This window comes from Oryctolagus cuniculus, chromosome 16 (genome assembly GCF_964237555.1).
Source record: "Oryctolagus cuniculus chromosome 16, mOryCun1.1, whole genome shotgun sequence".
Taxonomy (NCBI): Eukaryota; Metazoa; Chordata; class Mammalia; order Lagomorpha; family Leporidae; genus Oryctolagus; species Oryctolagus cuniculus.
Window position 1 is genome coordinate 38,422,203 of NC_091447.1, and position 15,628 is coordinate 38,437,830.

Here is a 15,628-nt window from a genome sequence, read left to right on the forward strand (position 1 = left end):
AAGATAATGGGAAATTTAAGAAAATTTACGTGGGCCGGCGCCGCGGCTCACTAGGCTAATCCTCCGCCTTGCAGCGCTGGCACACCAGGTTCTAGTCCCAGTCGGGGCGCCGGATTCTGTCCCGGTTGCCCCTCTTCCAGGCCAGCTCTCTGCTGTGGCCAGGGAGTGCAGTGGAGGATGGCTCAAGTGCTTGGGCCCTGCACCCCCGCATGGGAGACCAGGATAAGTACCTGGCTCCTGCCATCGGAGCAGTGCAGTGCGCCGGCTGCAGCGCGCCAGCTTCGGCGGCCATTGGAGGGTGAACCAACGGCAAAGGAAGACCTTTCTCTCTGTCTCTCTCTCTCACTGTCCACTGTCCACTCTGCCTGTCAAAAAAAAAAAATATATATATATATATTTATGTTAAGATCAGTTTAGACATCTGGATGAAAGAGAGGAGAGGCCAGCGCTGTGGCACTGGCACCCCATACCGGTATCAGTTCAAGTCCTGGCTGCTCCACTTCTAATCCAGCTGCCTGCTAATTTGCCTAGGAAAGAAGCAAAAGATAGCCCAACTGCTTGGACCCCTGCACCCACATGGGGAACCCGGAAAAAGCTCCTGGCTTCTGGCTTCAGAATGGTCCTGCTCTGGCTGTTGCAGCCATTTGAGGAGTGAACCAGATGATAAAAGATCTCTCTCTCTCTAACTCTTTAAAATAAATAAATCTTACAGAGAGAGGCTGGAGCCGTAGCTCACTAGGCTAATCCTCCACCTTGCGGCGCCGGCACACCGGGTTCTAGTCCCAGTCGGGGCGCCGGATTCTGTCCCAGTTGCCCCTCTTCTAGGCCAGCTCTCTGCCATGGCCCTGGAGTGCAGTGGAGGATGGCCCAAGTGCTTGGGCCCTGCACCCACATGGGCGACCAGGAGAAGCACCTGGCTTCGGATCAGCGCGATGCGCCGGCCACAGCTGCAGGCCGCGGCAGCCATTGGAGGGTGACCCAACGGCAAAAGGAAGACCTTTCTATCTCTCTCTCTCTCACTATCCACTCTGCCGGGGGGGGGGGGGGGAGATTGAGAGGAGGAGGAAATCAATAACCAAATATTTCGAAGATGTTCCCACATTAAAAGAATCCCATGATACACAGCACAGCAAATAAGGAGACCCATAACACATTATAATGAAATTTTAGAACACGTCGGTCCAAGGAACTATCCTATAAGCATTCAGAGAAAGAGACAAAAGGCCACATAAAAGAAATAAGGAATTAAATGGTGTCAGGCTTTTGCACAACACAAAACAATGGAGGAGGTACCAGCACTGTGGTCAGCAAGTTAAGCTGCTGCCTACGCTGCCAGCATCCCCTATGAGTGTCAGTTTGTGTCTCACCTGCTCCATTTTGGATCCAACTCCCTGCCAATGAGCCTGGGAAAGCAGTGGAACACAGTAAAATACTTGGGCCTCTGCCATTCATGTGGGAGACCTAGCTGGGGATCCAGGCTCTTGGATTCTGTCTGGCCTAGCGCTGGCCACTGCAGCCAGTTGGGGAGTCAATCAGCAGATGGAAAGTATCTTTCTCTGTCTCTCCCTTTACGCTAACTCCCTTTACGCTAAAAAAATGTAATGAAGGAACCCTTCAAAATGCTGAGGAAAATTATTTCCAATCTAGAATTTAATACCCAGCTAAACTATTAAACAAGTGTGAGGAAAGAATAAAGATATTTTAAAGACATGACAGATTTTAGTTATCCCATTATTCAATGTATCTGTTTTAAAGCACCCCTTAGACATTCAAAAGTCTAGAGGTTGAAAAAACATTCAGAATGCTATCTGTATATATGAATTATAAAATTTGAAATAGTCAAATCTAACATATTTTAGCACATAAAATTGGTAACACTAAGGAAATTACTAGTCAGGATATCTTTTTAAATTATTTATTTCCATCTTTTCTTCAACCTTCTGCAAGCTGTTACCTAAATTTCTAAAATTTTATTGTTAAAAAACACAAATTTATTTATTTATTTGAAAGGCAGAGTTACAAAGAGGCAGAGGCAGAGGCGGAGGCAGAGAGAGAGAGGTCTTCCATCCACGGGTCCACTCGCTAGATGGCCCAATGGCTGGAGCTGCACCAATCTGAAGCCAGGAGCTTGGAGCTTTTTCTGGGTCTCCCACGTGGGTGCAGGGGCCCAAGGACTTGGGCAAATTTCTACTGTTTCCCAGGCCAAGGCAGAGAGCTGGATCGGAAGTGGAGCAGCTGGAACTCAAACAGGTGCCCATATGAGATGCCAGCACTGCAGGCAGCGGCTTTACCCACTATCCCACAGCACTGACCCCTCTAATAATCTTAATAGCTTTCTATATGACTTGCTACTGTTTAAAAAAAGCATAACTGAAAAGAGTAAATATTCTCTATAAGCATGCTCCTTTCTTTGTCTTCAAAATGTAGGTGGCTTTTTTACTCAACTCAAACTTAATCTAAGGAACTCTTAATAAAAACTAAATTATGAACAGTGTCTACATATAATATGCCTTCAAGTATTTGCTAAATAGAAGATTCATAGCCAGAAGTTATAATCCTAAAAGTCAAAATGAAAATTATACAAACTAAAATATACCCACTAAGGAGATGATATAATCACTAAAATTTTTTTGATAATTGTAATATGGAACATAGTTAGAACATAGCAAAATCTTATACATAATATTATTTCAACTATGTGCATTTAACAAAGCTATCCTAGGGCTAGTGCTGGGGTGCAGTGGGTTAAGCCAACACCTACGGTGTCAGTATCCGATATGGGCATGAATTCAAGTCCTGGCTGATCCAATATGGTGTCAATTCAAGTCCCGGCTGCTCCACTTCCAATCTAGCTCCTGCTAACATGCTTGGCAAAGCAGTAGAAGATGGCCCAAGTCCTTGGGCCTCTGCCTCCCAAGTGGGAGACCCAGAAGCTCCTGGCTCCTGACCTTTACCTGGTCCAGTCCCAGTCATTGCAGCCATTTGGGGAGTGAACCAGAAGACGGAAGATCTGTTTCTCTTCCCCCTGTAACTCTGCCTTTCAGATAAATCTTAAAATAATAATAAAAGCCAACCTAAAAAATATATATCAAAATGTTAGTGTTTCTAAATTCATTGGCAAGATTAGGGGCAACTAGGATTATTTTTTCTTTCCCTATTTTTCCAAATTAAGCTTAACAAGTACATCTTACTTGAGCAGCTCTCAAAAATTAATATAAGGTGCAGTTGGCGCTGTGGTATAGTGAGTAAAGTTGATGCCTGCAGTGTTGGCATCCCATATGGGCACCGGTTCAAAACCCGGCTGTTCCACTTCCAATCCAGCTCTCTGCTGTGGCCTGGGAAAGCAATAGAAGATGGCCCAAGTCCTTGGCCCCTGCCCCAACCTGGGAGTCCTGGAAGAAGCTCCTGGCTTCAGTCAGTGCAGCTCCAGCCATTGCGGCGATCTGGAGAGTGAACCAGCGGATGGAAGACCGACCCCCCCCCCCACTCTCTCTCTCTCTGCCTCTCCTTCTCTCTGTGTGTAACTCTGACTTTCAAATAAATAAATAAATCTTTAAAAAAAAATAATCTAAGGTGCCAACACTGTGGCATAGCAGTTAATGACACCACCCACAGTGCAGGCATACAATATGGGTGTTGGTTCGAGTCCCAGGTGCTCCACTTCCAATCCAGCTCCCTGCTAATGTTCCTAGGAAAGCAGCAGAAGATGGCCCAAGTGCTTGGGCCCCTGCACCCATGTGGTAGACTCGAAAGAAGCTCCCGACTCCTGGTTTTGGATCCGCTGGGCTCCTGCTTTGTGGTCATTTGGGGAGTGAACCAGCGGATCGAAGATCTCTCTCTGCGTCCTTCTCTCTTTTTTAAAAAAATATTTATTTATTTGAAAGTCAGAGTTACACAGAGAGAGGAGAGGAGGAGAGGGGAGGGGAGGGGAGGGGAAGGTAGAGAGAGAAAGAGAGAGAGATAGAGATCGATCTTCCATCTGATGGATCACTCCCCAGATGGCCGCAACGGCCAGAGCTGCGCGGATCCGAAGCCAGGAGCCAGGAGCCTCGAGCTTCCTCCAGGTCTCCCACATGGGTACAGGGGCCCAAGGACTTGGGCCATCTTCCACTGCTTCCCCAGGCCATAGCAGAGAGCTGGATCGGAAGAGGAGTAGCTGGAACTAGAACCAGCGCTCATATAGGATGCGGAGGAGTAACCTACTGCGCCACAGCGCCGGCCCCATGTGTCCTTCTCTCTTTCTCTCTCTCTCTCTGCCTCTCTGTAACTCTGCCTTTCAAATAAATAAATAAATTTTAAGAAAAAAGAGAGATGCTATTCTTTAAAAAAAAAATTAATCTAAGAATCCCTTTAAATTCTTAATGAATAAGGACAAACAGCTTTTGTTTCTGTGGGTTATTTCCATTGATTAGATATTTTAAAGAAATTAAAATGAAGGATTTTTAAGGCTTTACTTTCTTGGGAGGCAGTTTAGATTTGCAACAAAATTAAGAGGAAGGTTTCCTATAGCCTCTGGCCCACCCCCATGCACAACTCTCTTTATTATGAAGTTCCCTCATCAGAAGGCACATTTGCTACAACCAACAGACCTACACTTATACACCATTATCACCCCAACCCAGAGTTCACATTGAGTTCACTCCTGCTGTTGCATATTCCATGGGTTTGGACAAATGCATGATGACATGCCTTTAATACTACAGTATCAGAGTATTTTCACTGACTCTAAATACCTCTGTGCTTAAACCTCAGAAGCTCCTCAATCATGACAGAGTTTTCCCAACAATCCCACTGTGAACTGAAAATATAAGCTAAAAAATGCATTTTAAGTATCTACCAAACATCACAGCTTAGCCACAAAGTAAATCGCTGAGGACTAGTTTACTCTCATGATCACCTGGCTTACTGGGAGCTGTGGCTCACTGCTGCTACCAGCATAACAGGACAGCAACCTACCACACAGCACCAGCCCAGGAGCTAGTAAACTTCAAAGTCTGAAGCACAGTTTCTACTGAATGTGTATCCCTTTCATACTAGGATGAAGTAAAAAAAAAAAAATCCTAGGTTGAACCACTGTAAATCAAGGACACTCTGTTTATTCATAAAATTGGAATGATTGACCATCACCCATTTCTACAACCCGTTTTATGGGAACTAACTATACTTTAAAAATTACCTTTCTCTCCGTCTCTTCTTCTCACTGTCTGCAACTCTACTTCTCAAATAAATAAAATCTTAAAAAAAAAAGGGGGGGGGGGTGGTGCCATGGTGCCGTAGGTTAATCCTCCGCATCCCATATGGGCACCTGTTCTAGTCCTGGCTGCTTCTCTTCCAATCCAGCTCTCTGCTATGGCCTGGGAAAGCAGCAGAAGATGGCCCAAGTGCTTGGGCCCCTACACCTGCATAGGAAGACCGGGAAGAAGCTCCTAGCTCCTGGCTCCTGGCTTCGGATCGGCACAGCTCCAGCCATTTGGGGAGTGAACCAACAGAAGGAAGACCTTTCTCTCTGTCTCTTCTTCTTACTGTCTGTAACTCTACCTCTCAAATAAACAAAATCTTTAAAAAAAAAATTAAAGGATTGGGGCCAGTGATGTGGCAGAGGTAAAGCTGCCTATTGCAGCGTCAGCATCCTATATGGACGCCGCTTCAAGTCCCAGCTGCTCCACTTCTGATCCAGCTCTCTGCTATGGACTGAGAAAGCAAGTTCTTGGGCCCCTGCATCTGCATGGGAAACTTGGAAGAAGCTCCTGGCTTCAGAACGGCGCAGCTCCTCTGTTGTGGCCATCTGGGGAGTGAACCAGATGGAGACCTCTCTCTTTCCCTCTCTCTGCCTTTATGTAACTCTGTCTTCCAAATAAGTAATCTTAAAAAAGAAATCAAAGGAGTGTCACTGCTTTAGGTTTTTCAAATCTTAATGTTTGGCTTAACAGAAAACAGCTGGATCTGGAATTCTATATCTCTTCCTGCATTCAATCTGTTGGATATCACATATCATGTAGTTTCTAGAAAACCTGACAGTATACTTGTGAGATAATGAGTGAAAAAAATCAAATGACATCTTGATATTAGTATGAGTAGTTCTGACTTTATGAACCTACAATGGTCTCACAGAGACCTAGGTTTCTCTGGACCACAACTGGAAATAATTTCATTAATACGACCCCAAAATTTCCCATCCAAAAATACTGAATGGTGACTGGTAGCTTGAGGATCATGAAATTAAACAGAATGGAAACTTGAGAATTCTTTGGAAACTTCAACTTCCACGTCTCACAGAAATAAGGGAGCATGTTTTTATGTTTCATTCGATTTACATTCAATTTCTTAGCGTAAGCTGTAACCAGGCATGGAAATCCAGTCTGAGTGTTGGCTACTATGCAGTACATGTGAAATGAAATCTGTATGTCACTTTCTACTCTCCCCCGTCTTCATTTTGATATAATAAAGTGGTGCAACGTATCACTAACTTTGGATATCACAGAAGCAAAAAGTATCTGTGGACTCATAGCACACTAGTAAGCCATTCTCACATTTTGATCTTCTGAACTTGGTATTGGTGGGAATATTGGTATTTTTTTAAAAATGCAATCACAGTTTGAGATTTATACCCTTGATTTTAAACTTGACTGCAAGTTTTTGGGAATCTTTTCGAAGGAAGGTGTTCCTGTGCTGTTGGTTGAGTACTTTTTCACATGTCAAATACAGATGCTCTTCCTCGTACATTGGAATTCCCTCCCAATCCTAAGTCAGAAAAGCACATTTAATACTCCCAATACACCACTGCAAAGTCAAAAAAACATAGAAGTGAACCACTGTTAAGTCCAGATGCTCCGTGACTTTCTATCAAACTCCTATCAAGCTTTCTATCAAAGTCAGAGGCAACTGGGGACCATCTGTACTGTACTAGGGAATAAGGAAATACTTATTGGTGTATTTTCTTGTTTATAGGATAAGCTCCCAGAAGGCAAAATATAATATCTGCATAGTAACATTCAAGAATATTATAACTGAAAAATATTAAATGTGATGCCCTGATAATGAAAGAAAATAGCTATAGAGAAGGAAATGAGACCTTAAGGCAGGAAGTGGGAAGAAAACAGCTAGAGAACACAGAAAGCAAATAGCAAAATGACAGAAGGGCTTCCTTATTAGTAATTACATTAAATGTAAATGGAATAACCTCTCTATTCAAAAGGCAGATATTGGTCGAATGGAAAAATATCCACCTACATATGCTTTCATTTGTTTCTAAGGACTTTCTAATTTGTCCTTTGATCCATTGGTTAATTTTCTTTTAAAAAAAAAAAACTGTATATCAGTCTAGAATACTGCCTTCTATTTTTCTTTTTCTTTCTTTAAAATTTATTTATTTATTTCAAAGGCAGAGTTACTGAAAGGAAAGGGGGGGAGGGAGGGAGAGAGAGAGACAGAGACCAATCTTCAATCCACTGGTTCATCTCCAAATGGTTGCAGTAGCTGGGGACGTGTCAGGCCAAAGACAGGAACCAAGAGCCCCATCTGGATCTCCCACATGGGTGCAGGGGCCTCAAACACTTGGGCCATCCTCTGCTGTTTTTCCCAGGTGCATTAGCAGGGAGCTGGATCAGAAGTGGAGCAGTCAGGACTTGAAACGTACTGCAGGCAGAGGTTCAGCCTTCTATGCCACAGGGCCAATTCTGGTTGTTTAATTTTCACAAATTTCTGTATTTTCCAGTTTTCCTACTGTTACTGATTTCTAACTTCATCATGTTGTGATCAGAGAAGACACTTTGTAGCCTATCCTTTGAAATCTATTCAGACTTTGAAGACTAACTTAGTTTATCCTGGGAAATGTTCTTTGTGTACTTGAGAAGCATATGTACAACACTTAGTGGGTAGAATGTTCTGCATTTGTCTGTTAGGTTTAGTTGATTTATTGTGCTATTCAGATCCTCTATTTCCTTCTAACTATTCATTATTGAAAGTGAGGTACTGAAATCTGCAAGTATTATTACATAACTATCTGTGAGTATGTGATAAAGTATTAGTATCCAAAATATACAGAGAATTCCTAAAATTCAACAAAACATCAACTGATTCAAAAATGGGCAAAGGACTTCAATAAATATTTCTCCAAAGAAGATGTGAAATGACCAATAGCATAAGCAAACATGTTCAATACCACTGCTCATTAAAAATACAAATTAAAACTACAATGAGATGCCACCACGTACCCACTATGATGGCCACCATCAAAAATCAGAAAATAAAGTGTTAGAGAGGATTTAGAAAAACTGGAACCCTTGTGCAGTGTTAGTGGGAATGTAAAATGTTTCAGCTACTGTGAAAAACAGTACGGCAATTTCTCAAAAAATTAAAAATAAAATTACCATATGATCCAGCAATTCTACTTCTGGGGGTATACCCTCAAACTTGAAAGCAGGGTCTCAAAGAGATATTTATACAACCACATTCATAGCAGTTGTATTCACAGTAGCTAAAAAATGGAAGCAAAACAAGTGTTCAACAAGTGGACAGACAGAATGGAATATCCACATGCAAAAAATGAGCTATCTTGGGGATGGGACTTAAGTCTAAACACAAAATTCATTTATCTTTTTTAAAATTTTCAATTACTAATTTTTCATTTTTTTGAAAGGTACATAGAGATTTTCCAATATTCCATTGCTACTTCACCTCCTAAATGGCTGCAACAGCCAGAGTTGGGTCAGGCTAAACCCAGGAGCCCAGAACTCAATCCAGGTCTCCCGTGTTGGTGGCAGGGAACCAAGTACTCAGCCATAATCTGCTGCCTTCTAGGGAATGCAGGCAGCAGTAGGAAGCTAGATCAGAAGCAAAGGAGCTGGGACCTGAACCTGGTACTCCAATACGAGATGCAGGCTTCTAACCCACTGTGTCGCATGCCCACTCCCCGTTCACATTTCCTACACACACAGGTTGAAGGTAACTTTATTCAGTATTTCTAGTGCACCTGCATTCTGACTGCAACCTGTCACCATGAGGTCAGGTATGGAATTTTCCACTTGAAGCATCATGTCAGTGCTCAAATGTTTCAGATTTGGGAGCATTTCAGACTCTGGATTTCAAATTCAGAGATGTTTAACTTGTAACATCTCCAAATGTTTCTAAGATTTTAATGTTTTTAAAATGAAACAAAAACTGGAAAACATCTTTTTGTATTTTTGTTATCACGAACTGAGATTTTCCAAAAACTCAGAAGCTAAGACTACTATAAAAACTAAATTTATTCTTCGGATAAAATTCTGGCAATGATACTGTTGGCCAAAGGTATGTTTCTACATAAAATGAGTGTATAAAAATACTAAAAACTGCTATAAATAAAAAGACAAATGATCGACCCAATATAAAAATGGATAAAGAAAATAAGATTCACAGAAACAGCCTCACCTTCTACTACTCCATACCTTCTAATTCACGCTTCAGCAATCCTGCACTAGCAACAGTTGCTTCAGCACACTGACCCAGTCAGCTTGTCCATGGCTACTGTCTCTTCCCTCCACTTCCCTCAGCCTCCTCAAATCTCTTAACCTTGGCAACCACTGATATCGCGAGTTGGAAAATTCTGTTTTCTGAGCTGTCCTGTTCACTTTAAGACGTTTATCAGCAGCGCTGCTGGCCTCTACTTACCAGATGCCAGTAGCAGTCTCCCTCATTATGATGTGCAAGAATATTTCGAGACTGCTAAATGTGTCCTGCGGAGAGAATCAGCCCCAGTCAGGAATCACTCCGCCAACTTGCTAAACTTAAGTTTCTCTTTTGTACATAAACCATCTCAACAAGCATATATAAGGGCCGGCACTGTGGCATTGCGATTCGAGTCCCAGCTGTTCTACTTCCTATCCAGCTCTCTGCTAATGATGCCTGGGAAAACAGAGGAAGATGGCTCAAGTCCTTCAGCCCCTAGCTCCTGGCTTCAGATCAGCCCAGCTCTGGCCATTGAAGCCATTTGGGCAGTGAACCAGTGGATGGAAAATCTTGGGCGTGAGTGCTAATTCTGCCTTTGAAATAAATCAGTAAATCTTAAAAAAAAAAAAAAAAAAGAATATATAAAGACTACTTGTACAACTAGTTGATTTTCAGGAGGCCAACTGAGTGAGCTAACTACAATAGGAGTAAAAAGCTTAGCTTTCCCTATACTCTGCATATTTTAGACTATACCTTTTCTCACCTCTCCACTAATAGCACCTTGGTCTGAGCCATCCCCTATTTATTTATTTTTGAACTACTACAACTTCCTTCTTCCTCTACCCTCAGTCCGTTTTCACCAGTGGCTAGAATGATCCCTTTAAAACTGAAATCAGATCTTGTTATTCATTTGCTCAAAACCCTCCATTGTCTTCCTAACCTCACTCAGAAAGCCAAAACCTTAAAATGACCTTCAAGCAACCATCAAACTACTCCATCCCTTTCTTTCTGGTCTCTTCCAGCATCTGCTGGTTTTGCAGGTCAAAAAGGGACAAATGGCAGCAACTTCATCAAATGGAAATGCAACCTGTTTCCCACACTATATTTTAATGCAGGACTCCCTGCTATGCCTTAAACACACTTTCTGTTCCCTGCTGGGAACACAACCCAGACAGTCACAGGGATCACTCCCTATTTCAGTTCATTTACCTCTCAAAGGGTCTTCCCTGGTCACCCTTTCCATACCCACAGCACCTATTACCATCTAATATCACTTATTTATTAATCTTGTGTACTGTCTTTTCCATCTTCTTCAGTGGTTCTCCAACCTGAAAATGCCTCAGAATTACTTGGAAGGATAGTTACAACAGCTTCCTAATCAAGAGATCGGGATAGAGTCTGAAAATTGGCACTTGTAATACATTCCCAAATGACAGTGATGCTGTGGATCCAGAGACCACATTTTGATACCAGTATTTCGAAACATAGGCTTGATGAGGCCAGGATTTTTGTCTATTCACTGTTTTATCGCTAAGACAGGGCACACAATGGGCACTGGCATATCTAAGTGGATACCAGTATTTCCTTTGTTCCCACTGTATCCTCTAATTCAGTCTGTCACATGGTGCTACACACTACACTTACTGAACACTGCAAAAGATAAATTATATAGTTGTTATGGGTTACATTGTGAGGTTTTTAAATTTTATTTTCCATTTGAAAGCAGCAAGACAGACAGAGAGAAAGAGACAGAGAGAGAGAGAGAATCTTCCATCTGCTGGTTCACTCTCCAAATGCCCCCAAAAGCCAGGGCAAGGCCAGGCTGAAGGAGCCTGGAACTCAACCAGGTCTCCCACATGGATGGCACGGACCCAAGTACTCCAGCCATCACCTACTGGCTCCCAGGGTGTGCATTAGCAGGAAGTTGGGGTAAAGTGGAGGAGCTATGACTGGAGCCAAACACTCCAATATGAGACGTGGCATTTAAACCACTGCACCAAAGGCCTGCCTCTGTGGGCTACATGGTACCCCCCATGTTGAAGTCCTAACCCCAGTACCTGATGCATATAACCTTATTTGAAAATAGACTATCTATAGACATAATCAGGTTAAGCCAAGGTCACCAGGGTGAACCTTAATTCAAAATGACAGATGTCCTTATAAGCAGAAAGCACCCTAAGAAGACAGCCACACAGAGAGAATTCTCCATGAGACAAGAGAGGCAGGGAATGAAGTGACACAGCTGCAAGGCAAGGGATAAGGAGGAATGCCAGGCAGTGACACCTGAAACTAGGAGGCACGGAACACATTCTCCACCAGAACCTTGAGAACTGGGCCTGCTCAACCTCATGCTTCCAGACATCCAGCCTCCAGAACTGACACAAAGTCCTGTTGTTTTAAACTGCCCAGTTTGTAGAATTTTATTAACAGCACTTAAGAAAACAAGAACCAAGAATGCAAAAGACTACATCAAGCTGTATAATTTCAAATTATCCAACTTCTACAAGTTTAAACGCCATTTAATACAAATATGGGCATATAGCTCTCATTGTTAACTAATCAGATCTGTTTCCAAATCAATGTGCCCCATGGGGCCGGCGCCAAGGCGGGGCGGCATCCTATATGGGCGCAGGTTCTAGTCCTGGATGCTCCTCTTCCAGTCCAGCTCTCTGCTGTGGCCCTGGAGGGCAGTGGAGGATGGCCCAAGTGCTTGGGCCCTGCACCCGCATGGGAGACCAGGAAGAAGCACCTGGTTCCTGGCTTCCGATTGTAGCGGCCATTTGGGGAGTGAACCAATGGAAGGAAGACCTTTCTCTCTGTCTCTCTCTCTCACTGTCTAACTCTATCTGTCAAAAACAAAAACAAACAAACAAACAAAAAAACAAATCGATGTGTCCCTTAAATTCGCAAAGCAGCTCTTACTATAGGTGCCAGATGACTTATTCATTTTGTTTTCTTCTACTTTCTTATAGGCTTCTTTACATCATAAATACCACCTTATTTATACATATTTTTTTCCTCCAAGATATACTTCTTAACTTCATACTTTACAGATTCTGGTGTGTTTTCCCTCTAGACACTTGAATTAGGTGCAAAATAAAAAGGTAAGTACACACTGGACAAGACTAAGATAAAATGCTAATTTCTCCCTTCACAGGACATTTTTTTTTTACTTTTTTTAAAAGAATGACCTTAATCCCATTAATTTTGGGTAAAAAAAAGTGTCATTCCTTTCTTTCAACCTTGCGGTAAGATGTACACTAGCGTTTCAAGTGTGTTTTGAAAAAAAAGACAATTGTATTCAGAAGCTTCAGCTTTTAGGCGTATCTGAACTGAACTGCAGCATGAAGCTATTTATTTTCTATTTAAAGTTGACTTATAACTGCATTGTCACAAAAATTCCAATGATTTTATCACAAAAACTCTAACTTACCATGGTTTATAAAGCTAAGCTATACTCATAATGCAATTTTATTTTTTATAAAAATGAACATACAAATAGTATATAGCATATACCCAGTGATACACTTTTGTATTTCTATGATTAGGCAAACATTTAATTCATTACACATACTTCTATGTAAGTTTATGATTAAAAACTAAGAATTTCTGGATGGTGACTTTACTTAAAAATATAAATAGTAAAATATTAAAAAGCCTAATTCTGAAAAACTTTAATGGCGACTGGCATTGTGATAGGGCAAGTTAGGCCACTGCTTTGGATACTGGCATCTGGTGTTGAAGTGCCTGCCTATTGGGAGTCCCAGCTTCCTGCTATGTGCCTGGGGAAGCACCAGACAGGCCGACCACTTAGCCCCTGCCACCCACGTGGGAGACCTGAACCGAGTTCCGGGTCCCGGCCTCGGCCGGGTCTAGCCTTCCCTGTCCTGTCACTGTTGCAGCGATCTGGAGAGTGAGCCTGCAGATGGAAGACATCACTCTCTCTCTCTGTGGCTCTGCCTTTCATAGAAATAAACAAACAAATTTATATTTCATATAAATAAACAATAAAACAAAAACCTTAATGACTAATAACCACAGAATATTTTTAAATGACACAGAAGCACAAATTCTGGACAAACTTTAAGAGGCATTTAATTGTTCCCCGCTAGTACTGAAAAATCATTTTCTTTCCCTATGAAGAACTCTCAGTGAGTCATAGCTTCCTTACTAAATCACTGTTTTACTTAACATATGGTGAAAAGAGTTAACTGTTTGGTAACTTGAAACTTTATATTCACTTAAATTGTACATCAACATATACCAAGGCTGGCAGAAAATAAGTCTCGTTTACTACATACAATGCTTAGAACACACAGCCCTCCCGTGCCTAAGGCTCCTTACACATTTATCTGATAAGAGTGTGCCAAGCTGTCACCTAAACACCTTCCACAAACTCCCATTGCCACCTTCCAAACTCACACCAGAATTAAACAACTTGAAATTACGGACGACACTTCTTCCGGGCATCTGGACAGAGCTAACTGTGTCCCATGGCCAACTGTCATAAATCAATATATTCCTGTCCCTCACACACTGGCCTAATTATTCATTGACACATTAACGTCCTAACTTCATATCTATCTTTTAAACTCAGAACGCAATCAGTGCATCGCCGGCGTAAGAGTGTACTCTTAAAAGGAAATACTGTGACATCCACCAATTACTCGGAGAGCAAGGTTACACATCTCATCAACTTTTTCCAGAACGCGTGTTCTTGTTTTTTTGTCGCTGAAGTTGTTTTCAATGACTGGGGGGAGTACACAGAATAAACGGGTGTATTAAGAATCCCCATCCCTAAATTAAAGTCATCATTAAAACACACATTTATGGAGACTCAAAGCTGTGCGCACAACTTCCATCCGCTGCGAAACCCATCACACTTTGCTGGGGGAAAGGGAGAGGCAAAATAATAATAATAATAATAATAATAATAATAAAATTCCCTCTCACCTCCCCGCAGAAGGGCCCCTGGGACACACCTGCCCCGCTCACCGGGTCAGCGGCGGGGAAACTTACAGGCACACCTCCGCGGCTGGCACACCCGACGATCCCCACGCGCCCGAGCGCGCTCCAGGCACTTGTGGAGGGCGGCGGCGCGGCGGCTCCGGCCGGAGGGCTCCGCACCTGAGCCCGCGTCCGCCGGACGCTCGGGGCCCGGGGGCGGGGCGTCCGCGGCCCGCGGGGCAGGACCGCTAGGCGGCCCGACGCGGACTCGCGGGGGCCGGGAGGAAGCGCCCGGCGCGGGAGAGGCTCCCCGTCGCCCCCGGGGCGAGCCGCCGAGGCACCGGGAGCAGGAAGTGCCCCGCGCCTCCCTCAGGAGCCCGGCGACCCCCGGCCGCGGCCGCGACCCCGAGACACCTGTTTGGCCGCGCCCGGGCTTCGGTCCCACCCGCGACGCTCCCCACCGCCCCGACACACACACGCACCCCGAGCCGGGGAAGGCGAGGGGAGCCCAGCCCTCGCACCCGCAGCCTGAGGGCGCCTCCGCCGGCCGTACCTGACATCAGCCGCAGCTCCCTCGCGCCCCTCCCGGGGGGCGGAGAGGGGGACGGCACGGGACCCGCGCCCTCCGCTCCGCTGGGCAGCCGCACAAGTGGCTCGTGGCCGCTAGCCGGGGCCGCCCGCTGCCGCCCAGATCAGTCCCGCCGGCGGCGGCGGCGGCGCGGCGGCGGCGGGGGCCGAGGCGGGCCCGGCGCGCGCTCCCGCCCGCTCGCTCCGCCCCTCCCCGCAGCGCGTCCAGGCCGCGGCCCGCCTACGGCGCAGCCGCCACCCAGGGGTCTCCTAGCGCTGACGTCGCGGCCGCCGCACCAGCCCCGGGGAAGGGCGGGGCGGGAGGGGGCAGGGCGAGGCGGGGCGCCGGCGACGTGCGCAGGCGGGGATTGGCCGCCGAGCGCGCGCTCCGCCCTCTGCGAAGGGGTCTGGGAAGTCGGGGCTTTCGGGAGCTGTGGGTTGGGTTGTGGGCCCCTTGGGGCTCCGGTGTTGCCGGCGTCCACGTCTCTGAGTGTGCTGTGGTGCGGGGTCGTGAGCTGGCCTCGCGGCGGGGACTGAGACTGGGGATGCCCTGGCGACCTCTGAGGAAGGGCAGACGCTCTCGGGCTTCGCCGGCCCTTAACCCTGTTCCTGCTCCCGCGCTGTGCCTCAGCGAGAGGCGGCGTGGCCGCTGAGGCGCGCAGACGGGCCCTGGACAGCCAGATGTGGG

The 15,628-nt window shown here is 45.0% G+C and overlaps 1 protein-coding gene across 6 annotated transcripts in view; it reads right to left on the reverse strand.

Annotated features, from left to right (window-relative positions):
• The window catches only part of C1GALT1 (core 1 synthase, glycoprotein-N-acetylgalactosamine 3-beta-galactosyltransferase 1), a 43,580-nt gene extending 28,438 nt beyond the window's left edge, over nt 1-15,142 (reverse strand). The window contains exon 1 of one of the 6 annotated variants that reach the window (XM_051852948.2): nt 14,927-15,142. In XM_051852948.2, the coding sequence (XP_051708908.1) occupies nt 14,927-14,933 (7 nt within the window). In that variant the 5' untranslated portion in view covers nt 14,934-15,142. Of the gene's footprint in view, nt 1-14,379; nt 14,590-14,855 lie in introns of those variants that run through there. The other 5 variants (XM_051852950.2, XM_008261701.4, XM_008261702.4 and 2 more) reach the window with 5 other exon arrangements.
• Between the last annotated feature and the right edge of the window lie 486 nt (nt 15,143-15,628).